This window comes from Rhinichthys klamathensis, unplaced genomic scaffold (assembly GCF_029890125.1).
Source record: "Rhinichthys klamathensis goyatoka isolate OS25496 unplaced genomic scaffold, OSU_Roscu_1.1 h1tg000006l_1, whole genome shotgun sequence".
Lineage (NCBI taxonomy): Eukaryota > Metazoa > Chordata > Actinopteri > Cypriniformes > Leuciscidae > Rhinichthys > Rhinichthys klamathensis.
This window is the reverse complement of record NW_026606559.1, coordinates 8,127,753-8,152,500: the sequence shown is the minus strand read 5'-3', so window position 1 is coordinate 8,152,500 and position 24,748 is coordinate 8,127,753. Positions and strand designations below refer to the sequence as shown.

General features: G+C 37.7%; 2 protein-coding genes across 2 annotated transcripts in view; one reads left to right on the top strand and one right to left on the bottom strand.

Moving 5' to 3' along the window:
* zgc:158689 (uncharacterized protein LOC791177 homolog) overlaps positions 1-19,539 on the top strand; it is a 38,516-nt gene extending 18,977 nt beyond the window's left edge. Inside the window, exons 8-15 of the mRNA XM_056257965.1 lie at positions 5,767-5,919; positions 7,131-7,310; positions 13,405-13,882; positions 16,001-16,199; positions 16,860-16,922; positions 17,040-17,247; positions 19,282-19,322; positions 19,410-19,539. Of these exons, the coding sequence (XP_056113940.1) occupies positions 5,767-5,919; positions 7,131-7,310; positions 13,405-13,882; positions 16,001-16,199; positions 16,860-16,922; positions 17,040-17,247; positions 19,282-19,322; positions 19,410-19,479 (1,392 nt within the window). The 3' untranslated portion in view covers positions 19,480-19,539. The remainder of the gene's footprint in view (positions 1-5,766; positions 5,920-7,130; positions 7,311-13,404; positions 13,883-16,000; positions 16,200-16,859; positions 16,923-17,039; positions 17,248-19,281; positions 19,323-19,409) is intronic.
* Positions 19,540-22,832: 3,293 nt separating this feature from the next.
* Positions 22,833-24,714, bottom strand: ndufa3 (NADH:ubiquinone oxidoreductase subunit A3). Its single transcript, XM_056258525.1, has 4 exons — positions 24,650-24,714; positions 23,549-23,620; positions 23,382-23,459; positions 22,833-23,022 (listed from the first exon to the last, which is right to left on the bottom strand). Exons 1-4 carry the CDS (start codon positions 24,657-24,659, stop codon positions 22,931-22,933), a joined length of 252 nt encoding a protein of 83 aa, XP_056114500.1. The 5' UTR covers positions 24,660-24,714; the 3' UTR covers positions 22,833-22,930.
* Positions 24,715-24,748: the final 34 nt, after the last annotated feature.

Below are 24,748 nucleotides of genomic sequence, written 5' to 3'. Positions count from 1 at the left end.
GGCCCAAACCAGTTTTATTTCATCAATTACTGAAATAATTAAATATTTAGTAATAAGCTTTTATGACAGAAATATCACTAGGCTACATGTAACTTAAATCATTTAATTCCTTCATTATCAACACTGTCTAGAATAGCGATTTAAGTGTGAATTGTGACTTCTCTTTGTGTTAAATCAGCCTCAGACTCCGATAGCCGGTGGGGGGTTGGAGGGACAGTTCAGTGCTGTATCGAGCGCGCAGGACAATAGGCCTAGGTGTTAATGTTCCTCTTTCATATGGAGAGCGAGGGAGACTAAATAAACTTGTTAAAAAGAGATTCAGCGCGAGAGAGGCAAAGAAAAACGCATGTTTTAATTTAATTATGTTGCTTTGGACAATTTTCGTTTTGTAGGCCTACTGTTTTAATTGTTTAATATAGCTGTCATTTCTTTGGCAATACAAATTTAAAATGTCGCAAGAATAAGATTAGCCTAGTGTTTCTTATTTTGCATCGCAAAAGAAATAAACTCTAAACCCGATGCAACCCTGTTTTAAATAAAAAAAACTGTCCCGACACTTTATTTAAACCTTGAAATGTTCGAACTTGGTTTCAAACTTAAGTAATTTTAGTGTTCTTTTACATTACACAATAATTTAGCAGACTAAAGACGTGCTTCTTCATTTTCATTTTCTGATGCAATCGGCTGACAATCTTCCTTCATCAGTTTTTGTCCTTTGTGCAGCGGCTGCGGTTCCAGGAATGTAGCAAATTTATGTTGTAATAATAATTAAACAAAACTCTTGACTTTAAATAAGTAAACAGTTATAAACAGTTAGCTATTTAAGCATCAAGAAGGTTAAACATAAACGCTGTAGGGCAACATCGGTTAACAACATGTATGCTACATTGAGATTCGATCCGAGTCGATTGAAGCTCCTCGAAGCTCGTGTTGTTGCGTTAACCACTGAGCTATCGTCTATACGTCTGTGACTGTTTTTATTGCAATGTTTTACTTTTTCATTATTTATTCAATTTCATTTCAGTAGCCTAATTTCAGTATTGTGATTATGAATTATTTTAACTACGTTTCACTTGTTGAATTCATCTGCTACCAGCTTTCAAACGCTCTGAATCAGTGCGGTGCGGCAGCAGATTACGCATTAGAGAGAATAAACAAACACTTTTCAGAGTCTATGATTGTAGCGCCTCTTGGCGGTAAAAGGCAGCAAATACACCCCACATTTTACCGCCGCGGTGGAACGGCTGATGTGGGCATTGTCATGGCTTGCCTCGACATTTGCGTTTGAATAGCGCGCGTCCTCCGTGGGCGTGTCAGATTAACGCGTAATGAAGTGTAATGAGCTGGGGGAAAAAAATCTGACAGCACTCTCTTTTCATACAGATTACATAAACTGAGAATATTTGTTTTTTATATAAATTACATCATTAAAAAGAAGAGAATTCAAGCTTCATAAAGAAAAACCTCTCGTGCCTGTATGACAAGTATTTGCAGAGTTAGAGTTAATTTTTCGGACGTGTTTCAGAATGGACTGCACTGACAGAGAGAAGGCAAAACTCGCATCATGTTTATTTTTCTTTATTTGACAAAAAGCACAAAACTTTGTTTTTATTGTGAGTATACAGAAAAATAATAGACAATTAACAGGATCGATTGATGTATAACACTTATATGTACGATCAAAATCAACAGAGTATTTTAAGTCTATTTTTCTGCTATGTGAAAAAAAAACGGCAAAACGCGCGGGCGCGTTTCTGGTCCCCAGAGGGTTAAGGCATGAAGATTTTTTTTTTTCAAAGAAAAACGTTTAAATATGTAATTTTGGTGATCAAAGATGAGTTTTATGGGATAAAATGATTGACCACAGGGGGACTTTAAATAACATTATCATAGTTCTCTGCATGAAAGACCCCCAACTGTCCAATCAACGTGCTACTTGTTTTCTCTCCAATACTGTGGGAAGAATTGAAGCGTGTATGTGAGGATTCAACCTCCGACAGAATGATTGACAGGCCGGTTTATGGTGACAGACTACAAAAACAGTAGGCCTTCATACTTTTAGGGTGTAGTAATAAGTAAGTTCTCAAGTTTTCTTGTGACACGACAACAAAATGCATATTCCTGCAAGTTGTTTGTAACACCCTGATATTTGATTTGGCATGTAATTTTTTTTTTTTTTTTTTTAAATAGTAATAATATTTTGTAATGTGCCTCAACTTTAAAGCAGTTAATTTGATCCCACTTGGTCACAATCACCTTCCAGCGAAGCTCTTAAGCCACATTCACTTCAGAGTGATTGGCACTGCAATAAATGAACAGTAAGTCACTTTTGATTAAAGCGCCTGCTAAAGAACTGAGTAATTGTGTTGCTTGCCAGTTCTTTGACTTGCTGTGTTCATTACTGAAGGCTTAGTGTAGAATGTCATGTACTGCCAGTCATTTGTAGTTTGTGTGACTCATAATGACCAATTGAGCTCAGTGAGGGCCGTTTGTGCGAGCCAGTGTCCTACATATTAAAGCTGATTTGTGAGTGGAAGACTTTTTATCCGTGTGTGAACAAGTGTTTGTTTATTTGTGCATGTGTGTATCCTCGAGCACGTGTTTTTTCAGGAGTGAGTCTATCTTTGTTTGTGTAGGCCTGAGCTATGCTATCAGAAGAATTACTCTAAGCATGATTTTGTATAAGAAAGAAGAACAAGTCATTTAGTTTGAGATTAAGCAGATATCCGGAACAGCAGATTTGGGGCCAGAAAAAACCCCCCAATGGGACAGATAAAAAACAAAGGAACGAGAGAGGGGAAATGATGAAGTAAAACAGGACCACAGTTTGAAAGATGAGGAAAGGAAAGGAAAATTCAGAGATATTATTCAAATGAAAATGTCACTTAAAGGTGCTATATGTAACTTTTCTTCTAAAATGAATCCTTTTTTTATTGCCTGTGTGTGAAGGGCTTGTAATCACACAATGATCCACTTGTCGGGTTTTGCTATTACCTCTGAAGGCCAGTATTCCTATTTCTATGTGAAGTCTCCGGGCCGGATTTTCTGCGAAAGCCATCGGATGTGACGTGCATGCGCGCTCCCGAGCCTCTCTCCTTTTTATATACAGTCTATGCGACGGCAGTGCAGCGAACGACGTGGAGTCTGATAACACCAAACAACGACCTGCCTCCAGCACAACACACACTCCAACACCTCCGCTATTTTTATTGTGATAAATTACAAGTTTTCAGATATGCTGAAATAAATAATGGTAAACTGTAATGAAATAGCAAGGTAAACTACAACATACATGAGACATGAATGAATACAAAAGACTGTTCCAGGATAACAAAAGTAGGTGCTTTAGGATCATGTAACTTTTATTTTATGTACTAGATCTACTGTCTAACGTCACTCATCCCACTACTATCATATTGTTTAATACACATTTCCAGACACGTACAGTACAGTAATGTTACTTCCTACAATCCTACTGTCTTACTGTTACACTGACATTATTCAGTCTAGTCACTAACCATTTTCGTTATCATATTATACATTCACCTATGTTGACATTGCTGATTGTGAAAGATACACGAATAGTTAGTGAAATGCATTATGCTATAACACCACATGCCGGCTAAATGCAGTCAATGTAACGTTATCATGGTACGAGCATGGAGCATTAGTTCAACGTCAAGCTGATAAAAGTAGCCTATTATTGTAACGTTGCAGTGGGAGTTTACATGAGTTTCCAGCATGTTGTGTGATGCTTTCTCCGGTGTGTTGAAAGTCTCAGTGTGGCCGGTACCATGAGTGCTCGCTCTTGTGTTCGAGCACGAGCGCTCTTGTAAAAATTGGTTGCAATCTGAAACATCACCGATAGAGGCCGCTAAAAATACATATAGCACCTTTAAAAGAACGTTTAGAACAACATGATGGTGACAGAACTTTCATTTTTGGGTGAACTGGTCCTTTAAGACAGGGTTTTCCAAACGGGGGTTGATGAAAGCTAATATTTAATTCGATTGAATTTAACATTAAAATAAATAAATATGTGCGATATAATGAACGACTGTACGATAATCAAAGGCTGCGGTGGTTTAATTAACTTGTGGCATAACTTTGTTTTAAAAGGTGGATAGGACAGGAGTGTGTTTGTTTGTGTGTGTGTGTGTGTGTGTGTGTGGTGTGTGTGGTGTGTGTGGGGTGTGGGGTGGGGGGGGGGGGGGGGGGGTTGGTCCCAACTGGGTGTTAAATACAATGCTATATATCAATGCTATCATGTACAATAATTAATATTCAATTTCAATAGTACATTGAGTTTAACGTATCCACATATAAGTCATGTTTAACGTGATAGTTTCATTCTTAAAAATAAAATCTACTAAAATACAAATAAGTTGTTAGTCCTAAGATTCTTCACGTCAATCAATAAATACATAAATCTGCTTTAACTTCTTGTGTGCCCTTATGGTCTGGTGTGTCAGAGGCTCTAGGTTCTAGTCCACCCTCTTATAGTTTTTTTCTTCTCATTAAAATCAAAGATGTTCATCAATAGCAGTGACACGTTTGTGTGCGTTTTGTTTTGTGATTTCACCATAGAGAGTCTCCGCATCGGTGTTAAGTGATAGATTGAAGTGCTCGTCTGTGTGATTATGATTTCAAAAACTATTTTTGAAATAGTTATTAAGAGCAGTGACACGTTTGTGTGCGTTTTGTTTTGTGATTTCACCATAGAGAGTCTCCGCATCGGTGTTAAGTGATAGATTGAAGTGCTCGTCTGTGTGATTATGATTTCAAAAACTATTTTTGAAATAGTTATTAAGAGCAGTGACACGTTTGTGTGCGTTTTGTTTTGTGATTTCACCATAGAGAGTCTCCGCATCGGTGTTAAGTGATAGATTGAAGTGCTCGTCTGTGTGATTATGATTTCAAAAACTATACATTCCAACGCCAGATCGCCTGTATATTCTGCTAGGCTACTGATGTTTCAAAAAAGTGGAGGGGACAATATTGAGGTGGGGACATGTCCCACACCTGCAAATTACTGCTATGAATAACTGTATAGGCTGATCTGCACTGCAGGTTTAAAAGCGCAGCGCAGCACTGTGTTCACGTGAGCAGCTGGTGATCCAGTGTTTCAGCGTCTGAGAGCATCTCAGTTCACAGTACATCCAGCAAACTCAATCTCTGCATGTGCTGCGAGTTTAACATGCATTTGGGAACATGCACAATTTCATATTTGCATAATTTCCAATGTTTTTGTGGACAGTTCATAGCATTTCAGCAGTATTCCACGAAAGAAATAAAAGCTTGAGGTTTTAAAATGTTAAAAAGCTCAAGGGTTTGAGTGTTTGAAAGTGAAGAATTTTAGACATAAATATTAGTATTATAACTTGTAGTGTAAAATAAAATTATTAGTAGTATAATTATCAGTAATAAATGTTTTAGTTTACAACAGTATTATGTTTCTTTCTTTATTTTTATAGTTATTTAAATAATAATCAAAATCATTATTATTATTATTATATTTGAATGGGTTCCAGTGTAAATTTAATGTGGAGAGAACCGTGAACATGCAAATGTGTTGTTGAATTATTGAAATATTATATCTCGGGAACACTTCAAGTATATGTTTTATGTCTAAAAGGGTTCAGCTGACAAAAAAGTTTGTGAACTCCTGCTTTAAGGATTCTGAACTTTAGTTGTTTGCCTTAGATGCCAGTCTTGGTGTACATTTGTCATATTCTTTGTAAAGATGAATTAATCTTTCTGTAACAGTATGTGGAGCTGATGAGTCGCCGGCAGGGAGAGTTGGACTCTTTAGTTGCCGTTGGTTATCGCTCTGCTCTGACAGAAGAAAGGCGGCGCTATTGTTTTCTGGTGGACCGTCAATGTTCAGTCACCAAGATCCTCGTCAACTACCACTGCAAGGTAACACTACAGATATGAGCGAACAATGAAGCTTTAACCAACTAACTCAGTCTGTAGAGGACTAGCAAACATAACAAGTTCACTGGAAAAACAAGTCTTTTTTTACTCCAAAAACATCATAAAAATAAATTTATATATATAATTCACTTCACTTAGTTAAGTTTAGTTTTCTGCTAAAATGAACACTAGATTCAGTAAAACACCAACAACTTTAATTGTCTTTTCACACAAATAAAAATAATGAGGCAGATTATCTTATTTTTGTGCGATTCCTTACAAATTACTATTTTATGACCTCAAAACCCTTATAGTGCATTTATAAGATAATGCAATTTAATGTTTGCATATGTTTGGGTCCATATGTTTGGCTTTTCAGTCATAGTAAACTCCTGGTAGAGCACTGCACTTGTGATGCAAAGCCCCATAAAACATGATAACAAAAAGACTTGTACGATCAAACTAAAAAGTCATAATTGTTTTAGCAAATGTGTTTTTATCTTAACTTTAAAACAAGAAACAAGAGTGTAGTTATGAAAATTAGCTGTGCATTTGACAGAAATGTTGTTTGATAGTTTTTTGTTTCATTTCAAGGGTGTAAATAATTTTTATTTTTTATTTTTTTTAAATGCTTTATTTAAACATTTAGTTTACAGTGTGAAACAACATAATAATAACACAACAACAACATCATAGCACAAAAAAAGTTAGACAGTGATATAAACAAGAATGAAAAAAAAGAAGAGGGCATTACTTAAATGAAAAGAAATCTAAGCATTAAATAAAGTAAAAAGTTTGAAGCTCTTGCAAATGTTACATGTTCTGAGTGCTTTTGGGTTAAGAGAGGATGAAATTGTAGTCAAGTAATGTTTTATCTCATGCAAGAACACCCAAAAATATTGGTTTACAATTTGAAAACTTACATTTGTGAATATAAAATCTACATAGGAATTGGATTTATTATAAAGCAGTCATTTGAATCAGCTTCAAAAAATCCAAAAATAACAGTTTTGGGATTCATGGAGAAATTCTGCAAGATAAACCCACTAACATCTTCCCAAAGTTGCCGAGTAAAATTGCATGACCAAAACAAGTGAAGAAGAGTTTCAGTGTCATTCTGACAGAAAGAGCAATTAGTGTCAAAATCAGATCGGAATTTTTTCCTAAGGAAATTTTTAACTGGTTAAATATTATGAATTAATGTTGTTTGATAGGTGAGAGAGCTGTTGTCTCAGAAGCTGGCATCATGGCAACAGTCATGTGCCCAGCCAACCAAACTACCAGAACGAGCGCTGAACCTGTTGCGTCACACTGCCCCCCAGAGCTCTGGAGGAGCAGGACTAGCGGAGGTCCTGCGGAACGCCAAACTGGGAATCTCTCAACCTGGAGAACAAGTGAGGGACAAATACTCCCACATCACAGGGGCTTAATTGTCATAAAAATGTCACAATGCTTTAAAAATGTTTTAAACGTAATGTAAAACGTCCTTAAAAACAGGATTAATTTACTTTATGTAAAAAAAAAAATGTTTTCCTAACTTTTGATTTTAGGTGAAATAACATGGACATTTCTAAATATTTCTGATATTCTCTCTAAAAAATGAAATATTAAGTGTTTCTAAATTTTTGTATATATTATCATAATGTCATATTTTGATGATTTATCCTGTATAAGTGTCACCCCCCTTTTTTTGAATATACATGAAAATGCACATTTCAAACTTAAATGGTTGTAATTCAAGAATGCTTTGGAATATAGACGTAAGATTGGTCTCGTTTTAAAGAAGACATTTGGCAGATTTTTGTAGAAGTGAAGTAAATTAGGAAAGTGAAACAGAAAAAAAAGTTATAGAAGTTTGAGTTTATGAAAATGTACAATGTAAAAAATGTAATTATTCATATTTTATAGAAAATATATTTTCAAAACCTGGGCGACTCTAAAACTGCAAAGAAATCAGTCAAAAATCTGAACAAGTTGTGTTTCAAATTTTAGGTTGATATCTCAAAAAATGAGCTTTCAGTAAGATTTTGTTTGGGTGCAGTACCGAACGCTTCCACTAGGGCACAACCAGACTCCATTACTGCCCATATAAGGGTGCCTCCATTTCCATATGTGTTTTGAGTGATATGAACCATTATTTCCACAATTTTCATACAATTTATGAAGTAGACATCCTATTCAGAAGTAATATGAAAAGTTTGGCAGATTTTGATATGAATTCAACCTCTAAGAAACACAAAAAGAACAAGTATGTGCGTTATAGCTCGCTGCCACATCACAAATGGTGAATCTATAATTTTTTTCTTTATATTTAAAAAAAATTCTGACCTTTTTTTCTAAAATAATTGAATGGATGCTATCTTTTGAACTCTTGGCATGAAAACAAACTGAGGTTTCTACCCTTCTTTCATGATTTTTCATGTTCATCACTATTTCAAATTAAAGGTCTAAACACGCCTTAGGAGTATGAAAATATTATTGTTGCAAATTGATAAATTATGGCTCCTCTGTAATTCATTTTGAAAATCAATCACCAAATATGGAAACTAGAGATTGTAAGCTTTCAAATGATATATAGTTTGTCAAGATTAGTTTAGGTTTAGTATAGGATATTACTGTTTTAAAAATGTAATGGATTTGGGCCCACCGGTGGGCCGGTGACACTTTTCTTAAAGGATTAGTTCACTTTAAAAAAAAAAATTCCTGATAATTTACTCACCCCCATGTCATCCAAGATGTCCATGTCTTTCTTTCTTCAGTCGAAAAGAAATTAAGGTTTTTGATGAAAACATTCCAGGATTTTTCTCCATATAATGCACTTTACTGGGCAGCAAACGGTTGAAGGTCCAAAAGACAGTTTCAGTGCAAACTGCAAACTGTTCAAATGGCTTTAAACGACACCAGACGATGAATAAGGGTCTTATCAAGCGAAACGATCGCTTATAAAATAAATAAATAATAAATTTAAGTTTTATAAGCTCAAATGCCCGCCTTGCTCTGTTCTGTGTGACTCTCCTGTTCGAACTTTTTCCGAGTCAATTCGTTCATTTCATTCGTTAAATGAATCAAATGACTCGAAAAAAGATTTGTTCATTTTGATGAACGAGTTCGAACAGGAGAGTCACGAACGTGCATCACAGAACAGAGCAAGGCGAGCATTTGAGCTTATAAAACTTAAACTTTGTTATTTATTTTTGAAATGAGCGATCGTTTCGCTTGATAAGACCCTTATTCATCGTCTGGAATCGTTTAAAGCCCTTTGAACAGTTTGCAGTTTGCACTGAAACTGTCTTTTGGACCTTGAACCGTTTGGTGCCCAGTAAAGTGCATTATATGGAGAAAAATCCTGGAATGTTTTCATCAAAAACCTTAATTTCTTTTCGACTGAAGAAAGTAAGACATGGACATCTTGGATGACATGGGGGTGAGTAAATTATCAGCAAAAGTTTTTTAAAAAGTGAACCAATCCTTTAAGGGGTTAAGAGCTAGTTTTTCAGGCTGTGATTAGGCACAGCCTATTAGGGCTACTAGATTACATCCCAGCATAATTTCTTCTCCTGATGATAGATGATACAAAATCTCAGCCGATGTTAAGAACCCATGTCCAGTTTAGAAATCAAATACAAATAAACAAAACCAAACAAAGGCTTGACTTAAACATGACTCGATTTAAACTTGACTTGAGCAGACTTGACATAGACCTGACAACACTTACCAACAGCATGTTACATGAACAAAGCTAGACAAGAGACATTGTTAGCATGAGGGATATGTGCAGCCAGCTGACACATCTTCTCCAGAACTTGTTGACTTCTTCCTGGATGATTCTTTTTTTTTTTTTTAATGGATAGCCTTCAAACTCAAAACTTTCTTGATCCCCTCTTTTTCCAGTACATCCCAGAAGAGAGTTTGGACTTGCGTATTCCACGCAGTCTTCCCAACATAGTGTCGGCCCAGATCCGGCCCACATCTGGTACGCATGGATTCCACATTCGACACTATGTAGCTGTCTGGGATGTAACTTACTTGCCTTTTTAAGCCGTCAGACATCCTTCTTGATGAAACAGTCGTCTGCTTTTTCTTTTTGATATTCAGAGGTGCCTGAATATACAATGAGGTTATTTAACTAAACTTTTTCTCCATCCTAATGAACTCTCACTTTAAGTTTCTCCTGAGGACTGAGTCTTGCTTTTTCTTAGTCAAACTTCTAGTTAGTACTGCAGAAAATGCTTTCCTCTGGAGTTTGTTAATACTTTCTCTTGCAGAAGTTACAAACTCAGCAGCTGACTGTTTTGGCCAATCCTCCATTGGCCACTTCAAGAACACTGCCATGCAGAATCTTCTTTTAGGCCTTCTGGACTACCTCCCCTTGTGATAATATCCACAATGTTTAAGTTACCTGGAATCCACCACCAGTCTTTAACATGCGTAGTTCTCTGGATCTCTCCAATTCTTTTTGCAAAGAAGGACTGGTAGCCATAGCTAGCCTGCTGAATAGCTCCCAACAAGTTTGTCTGTCCACCAGATGAAACCATTGGTCAAATGGTCAGTGTATTTTCTAAGCCTGGCTGCATAAACTGCACCACACATTTCAGCCATGACCTCTTTAAGAAGGTTTTGTCCTACACTCATTTTCTTTTTCCACTTGGAAAAATGATTGAAAAGTTTATCCTCTTCCACCAGATACCCAGAGTCTTGTTGTCTTTATCCCTCAAATGGTTTGGAAGTTTCAGGATTCTGTCTTCTAGTGTTGACTCTACCGGCTCACCATCAATTGAGACCAGGCTTCCAACTTTGTTCTGATCGATCCCAGTGCTTCAAGAAAAACCCTTAAGCTCTTAGGATCTCCTTAACACCTTCGTTTATTTTTTCCAGCCTTTTCTGATTATTGTGGGAAGTTAGAATATCTTCTACGTATCTATCCTCTTCAATAACTTTGCACTCCTCAAGAAGATGAAAGAACTTTTTCATTTTTGCAATTTCCCGTATGGCTAACTGTGCAATGCACCCGATGTTAACTCTGGTGATTGCATATTCTCCTATTCACTCTGATCATCTCTCCACAGAAACCTATGTAGATGCATTTCTCTCTCCTCCAGCCTTACAGAGTTATATGTCTTCCTGATATCTCCTAGGACAGCATAAACTCCTCTCCTAAACCTTAGAAGAACAGCTCTGATCGGAATAAGAACATCTGGGCCCTTCAGAAGAAGATAATTCATACTCAAACTTTTACATTTCTGACTGCTGTTCCATACCATGCGCACTGGAGTAGTAACTGAGTGAGGATTTGGTGCAATCAGGTGACTCACATACCACACTGGTTCATTTCAGCAATTCATTATATCCTCAGTGAGCTTGATTGCGGCCCCTGCAATCAAGCTCAATTTGAACTGCATAAGCAGATGCTATAACTTCAGGTCCTTAACAATTCTGTCATCCAAACTGTCCAGGAGTTGGATTTTCTTTACCTCTGCCGATCCAATTTGTTCTCCTTGTTTCTGTAAACTTTCCCAATCCTTCTTCCAATGGAAGAAATCTCTCTTGATACCACTTAATTTAGGCAAACTAGTTGGTTTTATTCTCACAACTGGTGTAATCAGCATAGTTTGGAGAGCTGTGTTTGGGTCTACAGGACCTGCAGATTGAAAACTTCTTTCAGCATTATGTTCAGTAATAAACAAACTGTTACTTGAAACAAGTCTATTATTTTGTACTTTTAACTGCTTTACTCTGCTCTCAAAGTCCTTCTTTTCTGTTGAAGGAATCCATTGCGTCCAGCTGGATATAGTTTTGACTCCGGCTTGAGGCGGGTACAGGAGAAGCATCTCAGATGTATTCTAGTGGCCCCCTGTTGGCCAGTGATACCTTGGTTTAGCCTCCTATTAACTCTCCCAACCTGTCCACCTCAGCCACTCCCAGTTCGGAAAGATCTGCTGTCACAGATGGACGGGGCACTGTGGCATCCTTCTCCGGACAGGTTATAACTGTGTGTCTGGCCCATGAGCAGATGGTGCAAGCAGATAGTAGACATCTTTCCATGAAGACTGCTTTCTTTTTAGCCATAACATCAACCAGAAGGGTCAGCGAGTTACATGCTTTCTCAGTCTGCAGTGTCTTAGGTGGGGGCCAGAGAGCAATTAGGTTACACTTTGGCCGAACCCAGCTTTCCAGCCCCAAGGTATTGCAGCTCAGTTCACAAATCAGCCTATTCAGCTGGCGGCATTTAGGAAGGAGGACAAGGCTTTCCAAGCAGCCCTATGTCCAGTTTGTGCATTGAGTATGTGGTAAGGACTGCCTCATGTCGTACCACGGACCAGCTATTCGTCTGTTTTGGGCCCGGCAGAAGAGGTGCACCGTTTTCGATACAAAGACTCACTCACTGGGTGGTGGACACTATTGTTGAGGCATATCGTTCGACAGGGCGTACAATGGTTGCTCATTCGATTCGGGTGGTGGGCCCTTCTTGGGCAGTATTGCGTGGTGTGCCCCTTTCGGAGATATGATACCAGGTTTTATAAGCTTAATGTGGCTCCTATTCCTTTGATTAGCTCCAATGTGTTGCCTTAAGCTATCATATTCTTGTGACTTGGCATTGATCTTCCATGTACTGATCATCTCTGGTGGTCTGGAACAGTGAAATAGAAATGGTGGAGGACCGCCAGAATCTTTGGTCACTTGGATTGAAAATGCCTAGGAAACCGACCATGACGTTGTTAGAACTGATATCGCTTCCGACACGTCATTGGTTAAAGTCACGTGTGACTCAATTAATACGAGATTCTTGATGTGATGAGCGAGACACAACTCCTTCCACCATGTACTGACAGTCTCTGGTGGTCTTCCACTATTCAAAGAATCATGATTACACCAGTAACCAGCATATTACAAAGTCACATTTTAAATAACATTAGCTGGCAGGAAAAAAAAGGAAAATTTGTTTTGTTTTGTTTTTAGTTAGTTCCAAAAGGTTTATGTATAATTTAATCTCATTTATAAAGTGTAAAAAAAAATGGTTTGCAGAGTGCCCACCTCTTTTTATGTATATGATATTTTCCTAATACAATAAATCATTGTATAATATATTGTTCTTTACTTTTCAAAATGTCATTCTGAAAATCAAATTCCGAGTAGCTTGCGGAAAGGAGGGATTTAGAGGGATTGATTCATTTGACGAGTCGTTTGAGAATCATTGAAAATGTGATGATGTGCATATTTACTCAAGATTATTTTGGAAGGATTTAGAAACTTATATTTTATGGTATTATATTATGAGGAAATTAAATTTTTTACCTTTGAGGCATGTAAACATGTTGTAGGAGACTCCACAAGAACATTAGGAAACTTTAAAATAGCATAATAGGGGCCCTTTAAAACATCAACATTTTCAATATAAAGATACCCACACAAATCATCAATCCACTGAATTCTCCTGTAATTAATCAAGATAGAGTACTAATGCTGCTTCATGTCCCTCTCCTCTCTCAGAGGCTGTCTATTCAGGAAGTCCCACCTCTGTCGAACGGTGACAGCAGCAGCCGTTCTCAGCAACAGCAGCGGTCGTCCCAGTCTGACATTCTCTCCCAGTCTCTCGTTGGCCTTTCTCCCAGCAACACGTCTCAGCAGAATGGGAATGCCCACTCCAGTTCTTCCACTAGCCTTACCCACTCCCAGCCAGCAGTGAGCGTGGCCGGGTTACAGTCTTCTCTCTCGGTTAGCCACACCTCCACATCCTCCCACGGCTCCCTGCAGGGCCTGACTCCACCCCTAACGGCCCCCCACAGCCCTCCACTCCCCCACAGCGCCCCTATGTCCCGCGCACTCACACCTATCCTGTCCACAGCCCATCACGCAGTGTCCAGCTCTCCCAATGCTCTTAATGTGCTGAAGGGTCCAGAGCTCTACGCCACATCCACACTGCCACTGCCGAGGAGACAGACGAGCGACGCTCGGACGGGATTCTTGGGTGCGTCTGATTTTGTTTTTGCCATTTTTGAGCCATGTTCGGGTCATATTTCAGCCGAAAAAGCAGAAGATAAAAATATTTTTCTTTAGGGAATGAAATCTGTTTGAGGAGCATTCAAATATTTTCTTGACACCTAACCATCCCTGGTTACTATAACATTAACAGTAATATGAATAATCAAGATATTTTTAATTATTTAAAAATGATAAATAACTACAGCAAAAAGTGCCATAATGATTTTTTACAGATGTACTTTTCAATTTAAGTAATATAAAAATTGTTTTATTGCACTGCAGGAAAAAGAATTTAATTGTCATTCAAATGTCAAAATCTAGAAAGAAGGTGTAAAAAAGTAGGCTTGATTTTCTTGATTTTGTAAAATATTATTTTATTTTTAGGTAAAATATTATGGATTTTTTTTTTATAGTTTTCCTGACATTATTTTAGTCAGAAATGTTTAAAATGTCCACATTTTTGTTTACAGCATCATAATAATGTCTTTCTGTTATTAATTCTGATTTCTTTCATTTAAGCAGTTTATTTAAAAAAAAAAAACCCTAGCAACCATTCAGAACACTCTAGTAACTGCCCAGCAACACCCTAGCAATCATACAGAACACCCTAGAAACTGTCCAGCAGCCACCTAACAACCATCCAGAACACTCAGAACATCCTAACAGCTGCCCAGTAATATCCAAGCACCCACTTAGCAACCTTTCAGAACACCATAGTAACCACCCAGAGCACCCTAGCATCCGCCTAGCAACACCCTAACAACCATCCAGAACATCCTAACAGCTGCCCAGTAACACCCAAGCACCCACTTAGGAACCATTCAGAACACCCTAGTACACCCTAGCATCTGCCTAGCAACACCCTAGCAACCGGCCAGAACATCCTCCTGACTGATATATATGCTCCCCTTGGGTTCTATTTTATCTCGACATGGGGTTTCTTTCCATCTTTATGCCGATGACACCCAAATTTACTTGCCTTTGAAGCGTGATGACAAGCTTGCTTTAAAGCCAATATTGGACTGTCTGGACGAACTGAAACTCTGGCTTTCTAGTAACTTCTTGAGTCTCAATGAGAGCAAAACAGAAATTATCTTGTTTGGCCCCAATGATCGTAGTACTCATGACTTTGATCTACAAACGTTGTCACCATATAGCACTACCTGTGTTCGGAATTTGGGGGTCTGGTTTGACAACAACCTTAAATTTGATAAGCAGATAAGTGCTGTGGTTAAGTCCTGTTTCTTTCACCTCCGTCTTTTAGCCAAGGTTAAGCCCTTCTTGTCTGTTAAGCACTTCGAGATTGCCATACATGCATTCGTAACATCCAGATTGGACTATTGTAATTCTCTATATATTGGTGCCTCTCAGAAATGCATCACTTGTTTACAATTAGTCCAAAATGCAGCAGCACGCCTTCTCAAAGGGAAGCGTAAATTTGAACACATCACACCAGTCCTGATAGCGCTTCACTGGCTACCGGTTAAATTCAGAATTGATTTTAAAGTTCTTTTATTTGTTTTTAAGTCATTGCAAAACCAGACTCCACAGTACCTATCTGAATTACTTCACCCAATCACACAGTCAAGATCACTCAGATCGGGGGACTCTAACCTACTATCTATCCCTCGAACCAGACTAAAAAATAGGGGTGATCGCACTTTTGCAGCTTTCGGACCTAGGCTATGGAATAGCCTACCGGCTCATATCAGATCTGCCCGAACCCTGTCAATTTTTAAATCTTCTCTGAAAACATATTTCTTTTCAATAGCTTTTAATATATCTTGATGTGTGTGTCTTTGTATTGTACCTGTATTGTACGTCTTTTGGCCTTGTTAAGGACTTTGGTCAACGCCAGTTGTTTTTAAATGTGCTATACAAATAAAATTGTATTGTATTGTACTGACTGCATAGCAACACCTAGAATTTCCAGAAATCTGAGACTTAAAAACTTCAAAGCTTTTAAAACTACTTTATAAACTGCTTTCTCAAGCCAACAAGTTTGTCTTCGTGAACCTTTTAATCTAGTTTAATTTAGGACAATCCTTTCTATCAATCTCACAATTGTATTAAACGTCCTCTTCCAATGGTTGTGGTTCTCCAGGCTCCACTCTTCCCCGTGTGCTCCCTCTCTGTGGGCCGTCCCGTGTGGAGGCTCTGTTCCCTCACTCCACAGACTCCTCAGAGGGAGAGAAGGGAGGAGCTTCATGTCTGCTGTCCTTCCTGGCCGGAGACACTCTTTCCCTGCTGATCAGTGAACCCAGAGACGGCTGGCACTACGGCCAGAACGAGCGAACTGGACGGTATCTGATCATCAATCATCAGTTAATAAAACAAGGGCAATAAAACATTAGCTATGTGTGCTTATTTATAGTGCAGGACTAAATTACTATTTATGTTTGTCATTCTATCACCAATATGGACTTTTCCTTAATCAGCAATAATGTTTAGTCTTTCCTTTTCATTTAGTACGAACAAGCCTTTAACTCTTTCCCCGCAAGCGTTTTTTATTATTTAAAAGTTCAAGTTGCCAGCCACCGCCAGCATTTTTATCATTTTCACAAAATTTTCATGGCCCCTATAATATTTTGTTTATGAATATACGAACATATTACTATCAAAAGAAAGAACAGAGCCTCTGCTTTTAAACAAAAAAACTGTTTTATTCTAGATTCATGCATTCTTTTTTCTATCAACACTTGAATGTGGGTAAGTTTCATAAAAAAGCAGCATTTTGAGCAAAAAGCTGAGAAAATCATGTTTTTGTCTCAAAAACTACATCCAGATTAGATTCAGCGTTGTCTCATAAATGACGGAAATTGTCTTCGATGCCGGGAAAGAATTAAAAACAAGCTTATGAGAGCTACTGTATAGGTTTATGCCTAAATGTATCCAGCTCAGAAGTCTCAAGATATTCAGATACTCACGTCATGTATGCTAATGATCTAAACTCTCCTTCATAGAAAAGGCTGGTTTCCCGTCTCCTACACACAGACTTATCCAAACACTCCCGGACAAGACGTCAGGTCTGTATGGAAAACAAAACCCCATACATGTTAAAATAATCAGCCGATTTAAATACAATTTTGTTTATGCATTCCCATACGCATTCTCTGTTTTTCTCTCTGTCCCTCTTCCTCCAGCGCTCCTCCCCTGTCGAAGGTGAACAGCACCAGCATGGGGCAGCTGGACAGGCTTCCTCCCGCTGGCCAGCTACAGCAGGCCTCTCCTGATTCAGAGGACGAGAGGAGTGTCTTATCTCAGCGGGTCAGCACCTTCAGACCCCGACCCTACAGCATGATGAACCCCGAAACCAGCAGGATGAGCCCACGGCTGCGCCTGAAGGACAGGGTCAGAAAACACACGTTCATCATGACTGTCTCTTCTGACTGTATTGCTACATAAGGCAAGACACTGCATGTGAATAGGGTAAAAGATTATTAGTAATAGTTATCACCTTACACTAATCACACTACATTAAGACAATTCATTAAGACATTAAGCTTTCTGGAATGTTATGCTTATATATGCAAATGAGGCATTACCTATTTAAATATGCACCATCTCTGAAAAGCCAAGCCAATGTTGATTCTTGTTTTATTACGAGCTCTGTCAGTCAACTCCTTCTCGCAGACTCTCCTCTGTTCCCCGGAGGTTGGAGATTTAGCTACTCCATGTCAACCTTTCTGACTGACGTTGTGACAACTGACCTCTGCCACTCAAACACCAGACACACGTCAAATGGCGCTTTTCCACTGCATGGTACGGTACGGCACGGTTCGGTACGGCACGCTTTGGCGCTTTTCCACTGCATGGTATGGTTCGGTACGGCTCACTTTGTGGCGCTTTTCCACTGCATGGTACAGTACGGCTCGCTTCGGCTCGCTTTAAATGGTACCACCTTTGTTGACGTTCCAAGCGTACCGTACCGATACTAAAATGTGACGTGAAAACACTGCAGATCACTGATTGGTCAGACAGAATCTTCACCACCAGCGTCATTGTATTTCACTGACATCAAACCTGCTAGATTTAAATAGCCAGTAACAGCCACCGCTGTAGCACCTGTTTTAAAACTACTTGCTTGACTTGCTTGAAGAAAAAAGAAAGAAAGAAAACTTCCAAAAAAGTAATGGCTGAATCGTGGTCAGTGGACGAAGTGCAGACGTTCCTCTCGTTGGTTCCCGAGGAGCGGATAAACTATAACGGTCAGTCTATAATCCCACACACTTTGAAGCGGTACTAACTGCAGTGGAAAAGCAAACCGAGCTAAAGCGAAGCGAGGCGTGCCGAGTCGAGTCGTACCACACAGTGGAAAAGCGAACCGTGCCGCGCCGAGCCGAGTCGTACCACACAGTGGAAAAGCGAAGCGAGACGCGTCGCGCCGAGCCGTACTGAGCCGTACCATGCAGTGGAAAAGTGCCAAAAGTAGCCAGAACAACTTTTCTTTATTTCTGGATATAATAAGACACAAGGGTGAGTGGCGCATGTACGGTACACAATTTCCCCGTGAAAACCATCCTGTCAGCTCCGAAAATATAAACACTTCAAACATGCTCACCATAGTGAATCAGAAAAGAAAAAAAAACACGTTTTGGAAGAAGGATTTTGACTCATTATTTATGAGTTGACTCATTATTTAAATTTGTTAATTAATTTCAAACAAAAAAGTTACTTAGTGTAACTTTAAATGTTAATATGGATGTTTTCTTATGGAAGTTATGGAAGCAAAATAGCCACAAAATCTCAAAATTGACCAGTGCATGAAAAACAAGGGTTTTGCTTTTTAGTGTCTTGCCTTAAAGTCCCCCTGTGGTCAATCATCTTATCCCTTAAAACTCATCTTTGATCACCAAAATGACATTTTTAAACGTTTTTTTTTTTTCATGCCTTAAAATAGCTTGAATGTAACTCTACACCATTGCCTCATTTAGTATGCGGTTCTATGAATATGCAAATTATTCACTCCACTCCACTCACTCACTCAGCTCAGAGATCCACTGGTTGACGATCACACGTTGATCTGATAGGTTACAAGGTAGTTTGTGACGTCAGAAACACCAGCGATTTCAAACCGTGTTTTTGAGACTGTCTTTGGTTCACTGCAGTTTTAAGGAGAAAATACTCAGCAATGCTGTTGACTTATGAATTTGCACATGGTTTGTCTTAAAGCATATTAAAAACACCACATAGACATATAAACAACATTAAAAACTTGATTTTCACCATCTTCATTTTCACTAAGATTATTCCTATTTAAGATTATTATCAATTTTGTTATTGTATATGTAGATGTTCTCTTTTTTTTCTCTGTCTTACTAAATCATGCTAGGATTTAGCGTACATTGGCATATTTTCCACTGACACAGTTTTTATGTTCCTCAGATGTCCAGCGATTTCACCTCTCCACCTCCATCACCCACCAGGTACAGCTAGTCACCTCTGTTTAGAAGAGCATGTTAAGACGCTCCATGTCTGATGGGTTAGTTGATTTAAACTTGACCTCTTCGCAGGATCAATCCCTTCGCCCATATTCGACTCAGGAAGACGGTGACCAATGATCGCTCCGCCCCAGTAATATAGCAGAGGCTTTGATTGACAGCCACAGATGCTGACTGGAATAAGTTTACTAATGCTTAATGCCGAATGCACTAATGCTTTGAACCTTTGATATGCAACACTTTTGCCAACAGAAACACATTTAGACAGTAACCAATAGGATTAAAGCGCAGATAAATGATAAATTAGCATTCAGTACATCAAATGTATATTATAAATAATGAAATATTTCAAGGGGGTTTTATGTATTTCGTATGAGTGCACATGGAATAGAGAGGGGGAAATCTGACCTATAACATTTGAATTCATGTTATGGACGACAGTGTTTTAAAAGCAAGACTATTGCTCCTACATGTCTTTTTATGTGTGCGTTACAATGCAGCGGCACATTAGGACAGCGATTAACTTACATGTACAATAAGCTGTTTAAAACGTGCATTCACTCGATCAATTTTGAGCATCTAGATGCTCTGTTATCAAACATATCTCAGAGTATGCATTTATTTTTTGTCATTTTAACTGTTAGAAACTGAGCGTAAAAGTAGACTTCAGAGATTTCTTATCCTGTTGTCCCCTCTATAGGCCATGGTCAGGCTTAAAGGAATAGTTGACTTAAAAATGTACTCACCCTCAAGTTATTTCAAACCTGTATGAATTTCTTCCTTCTGCTGAACACAAAGGAAGATATTTTGAAGAATGTCATTTTTCATTGTTAAAATTGTCATTTTTAAGTCAACTATTCCTTTAAAGCGTCGTGGCAGAGCATCAAAGTCGACTAGTCTGTGCAACCCTTAATATATATAAAGGAATAGTTCATCTAAATGTAAATCACTGCCATGTCATTCAACATATGCTGTATTTTTTCTTCTGTTGAGCACTGAATAATGTTTTTTTACCAAGATAATTTTTACTCTTTTCTGTACAATACTGATACACACATGATATGATAAGATACTTTCTCAACAACAAAAAAAATTATTTCAACTTTTTAAGTTTTCATTAAATAAAGACAAGGCATCCTGGAACTTTCTAGGAGAAGTAGGTATGCAGGCGGTTGGTGTCAAAAGGAATAAATTGAATGGAAAATGGAGTATAATTACAGAAGGGTTTTGAAAGAGTTGGAAAGGATTTTAGAAGAGCGTTGTGTTTGTGGAAGTCTCTCGTCCCTTGTCCCTCGTCCCCTCCTCCTCATCTGTCCCATGTATTTGTTTAAACCCCAAATCTCCGAACCATAAGCTTGTAGTCACGAGTTGCAGCAGACTCTAGGTGAGGGCTTTGAAGGCTGTGAGCAGAGAGAAGATCTAAAGATGTGAAAGAAAGGTCTGGAAAGTGTAGACGTGTTGGAGGATGTGACTGTGGTGAAGTGCTGTAGCTGTAGGTTGCTGAATTTTAAAAATAAAAGACATGAAACACTCTCTGTTACACTTTTTAAGGTGACGTAGTGACATTGCAATTACTCGTACTGAGTAACATTAATTAACTACTACATGTACCTCCTATAGTTAGGGTCAGAGTTTGGTTTAGGGTTAGTTACTTGTGATTATGCATAATTTACTGTTACTATAGTAAATGTGTAACTACGTCACCTTTAAATAAAACTCTTTCTTTCCCATGTTTTTGCCATCATTTTGGGACAGAGGAGATGTCTATGTCCGTTGGTTTAAAATGAACCTAAATATATATGATTCAGTTACATGTGAATTTGTGTTTTAAGTAAATTGTTTCTGAACAGATGTTGGTCAGGGTAGCGTCATATTACATTTTTGACAGGAATGAAAGCGAGGCTGTAAAATTACAGTGTGTTGAATGGATTGTAGTGTTGTTTAACAACATACATTGTTCAGCTGATAAAACGTCTTACTGTAGACAAAAACTCCACAACTTTAAATGTGAGTTGTGGAAATTACGTGATCTAGGACGTTTATAGCATTGTGCCATTGTAAAGACTGTACGTCTCTCCCTCACAGCCTCGTTTTCATCCGCGTTCAACTCAATATGGCATCTAACCTGACCAAGGTCTGTTGTCTTAAAAGATTTTACACTGAAACCAATATAACTGATGCTAACTTTTTTCCTCCACCCCAGGGTCAGTTTGTTCTGATCCCTTCTTTTATTAACTTTTTTTTTATTATAAGGATATCTTAAATTGAATAATGCAAAAAGAGGTTAATCTCCAACCTTATATATGTAAATATAACTGTCTACTGTATAATACAGTGAGGTCCAAAAGTCTGAGAATATTGAAATATTTCATACAAATGTTTTCTTAATGCATCAGCATAACAATTTCAGTAAGATTAATTGAAAAAATGATCGTAGTTTTAATATTTGATTGACTCTGCATGATTTGAGACAATCCAAAGAGCACCTTGAGTTTCAATGGAAGAAGAAGATCTGACCGTCCGAGTCACATGATCAACGACACCCGTTTACGCTTGATTAGAGATCTACAAATAGTGCTCAATCTGGAATGCCATGTTCATTTCTCATTCATTGAAATGTATTTCTGAGTTGAAATGAAAAGCATCTCAGACTCAGTGTTGGGGAAAAGTTACTTTTAAAAGTAATCTGTTACTTGTTTGTAAAGTAAAAGTAAAGGTACTTTTGCATTACTTCTCACACCTGGGCTGGGCTTGTTTGTGTTTTAATAACAAAAAAAGTTCTATTTTTAGCAAATGTAAAGGACCTTTCACACCAAAAGTGAACTGAAGCCTCAGGCTCAAGGAAATGTCAATTACTTATTTGAAAAAGTAACTCATATTTTATTCTAAAAGTAATGCATTACTTTTCTAGTAATCTGATTACGTAACTCAAGTTACTTGTAATGCGTTGTCCCAGACACTGCTCAGACTTTTGGACTCCTCTGCATGTTAGCCTGTATTAGTTTGTAATTTTAATTTCCGAACTGATGTAATCGCGGTTGAGCAGGTTTGATCCCGGGCCTCCCGGCTGACATTGTACTTTTATTAAATATCCCAGAGACTCCTGCTACTGAACACTGGCGTTTAAAGCAGGCCTTTACTGTACAAGTCAGTCTGGCTGCTTTGCTGTACTATTTTATGCTCATTTGTTTTGAAGGCACCTGACAGACACATGACTACTTTCCCTAGATGTTTTTGGCTCAGGGTTCAGTCTCTATTGATCAGTCATATATTTTGGACTCTTGAATGTTTTAACATCATGATAACTATATAGACTTTTTTTTTTTTTTTTTTTTATAAATGTACTTCAATAAACAAAGTTAATCTCTGTTGTTTTAGGTGTCAATTTCTATATACTAACAATGATGCTAAAAAGCCAGTTTTAAAACTAGCATTATTCCAGATATGGCAGGTCTATTTTGTAAAGGCTAAAATATCAATAAAAAAACAACAAGATAATTAAATAAAGAGCGTTTATTGAGGGAAATTCATTTAGTGCGACAGAAGTAAAGGAGGGTTTGGATTCAGGATTGTACAGGATTCTGAAGGACTTTTCACAGGTTTTTTAGCCACTCCAGGCTTGTCCCCTGTGGGTCACAAGGGTGCGCTGGGACGTCTGGCATGTTTCCATCATCTCGAACCGGGACTGAAGAGAGTCAAACGTGATTAAAAAGATCAAACTAACATGATGACGACATGTTAAACTAGCTAATTGCATATGCATGTTGAGATTAAATGCACTGAGCTTAAGCTTTTCAACACAGATGACTGAGAATCATCTACGATATATTTAACAAACAACAAATGTTATTGCTAAATAAATGGGATTCCTAAAGAAGTGGAAGAGATGTCCTCTTCTTCTCATTTCTTTAATAATAACCAAATAACAACATTACTTTGTTGTTTACAATATCTGAAATATATTAAAACGTTCCCCTAATTGAAGAAACACCCACATAGAAGTGACCTGAACTATTTAGACATCGTGTAAGAAGAATAACATACCTGGATAATTAAATGGAACAGCTTTGTTCAACATTCCCGTGTACTTTGTTAAAGGGCTCACAACCGGCAGAATACAAGCTGAGTGAAAAAACAAAATATATGCTAGATTCATAAAGCAGGAAGATGAACACTGATGATGCGATCGTGTTCATTCATCTCACACTCACCCAGCAGTCCGAGTCCACAGGAAACTGTGATCACAGGCTCTTTATTCCAAGCATTCTTCAAAAACCTGCCAACTAAAGAAAGAAAGTAAATGCACAGATCTGCCATAGCAGACACAACCGGGCGAAGCGGCGTGCTTATTCGGTTGTGTAGTTTAATGTCATTTGATTACAGTGCTTGACTTGACATGGCACAGTAATGACATTATATGATAATACTGTGGTACTTGATATACATTACAGGAATAATTAGCCTATGCTTTAAGTTTTTTGAAAAAGTCTCTTCTGGTCATCAAGGCTGCCGTATTTGATCAAAAACAGTAATATTGTGCATTGCAATGTTTAAGAACTGTTAGAAACTGTGATACACCACCATTCAAAAGTTTTTTTTTTTTTTTTAAAGGCAATTAATAGTTTTATTCAGCAAGGAGTCAAGGACGCATTAAATAGATCAGTAACATTAATGTCACAAAAGATTTATTTTTTAAATAACTGCTGTACTTTGAACTTTCGATTCCTCAAAGAATCCTGAAAAATAAAATGCATCTCAGTTTCCACAAAAATATGAAGCATAACAGCTGTTAAATTGTGATAATATTTTTATAGTATTATTGTTTTACTGTATTTTTTTAATCAAATAAATGCAGCCTTGGAGAGACTTCTTTCAAAAACATTTAAAAATGATTGTTAGACCTATAAAAAACATTAATTATTCCAAACTACTGGCCAGTATTAACGTTAGTGTAAATACAACAGACAGGAGTGCTGAATTATGGCAATATATTTTGAGAATATCGTGGTATGAAAACAAAACAAAAAACATTTTGTTATGTTTCTAAAGGAGTCATAGGTGCACAACAAATATAAGTTCTCATAGCAATATAAATCATAAATTCATGTTTAAAACACAGCAAAGAAAACCACAGCTAGAATGAGACCAAGGTCATTCTCGTATTCGCACATTATACATTAATTGTTTTTTACTACACGAATATTTTATATACCTCTCCTCAAACAGCCTATTGATTATGTTATTGTACAATACGATCGAACTGAACTACAATAAAACATGTTTCAAGCAGCTAACACGCAAAATGTACTTACTGGCCGCCATGTTTGCTTCTGTAGTCCTGTGCTTCAGGCATCATGGGAAATGTAGTTTAATAAAAATAAAAAAAATGTTTTGTGGTGACGCATTCGCTC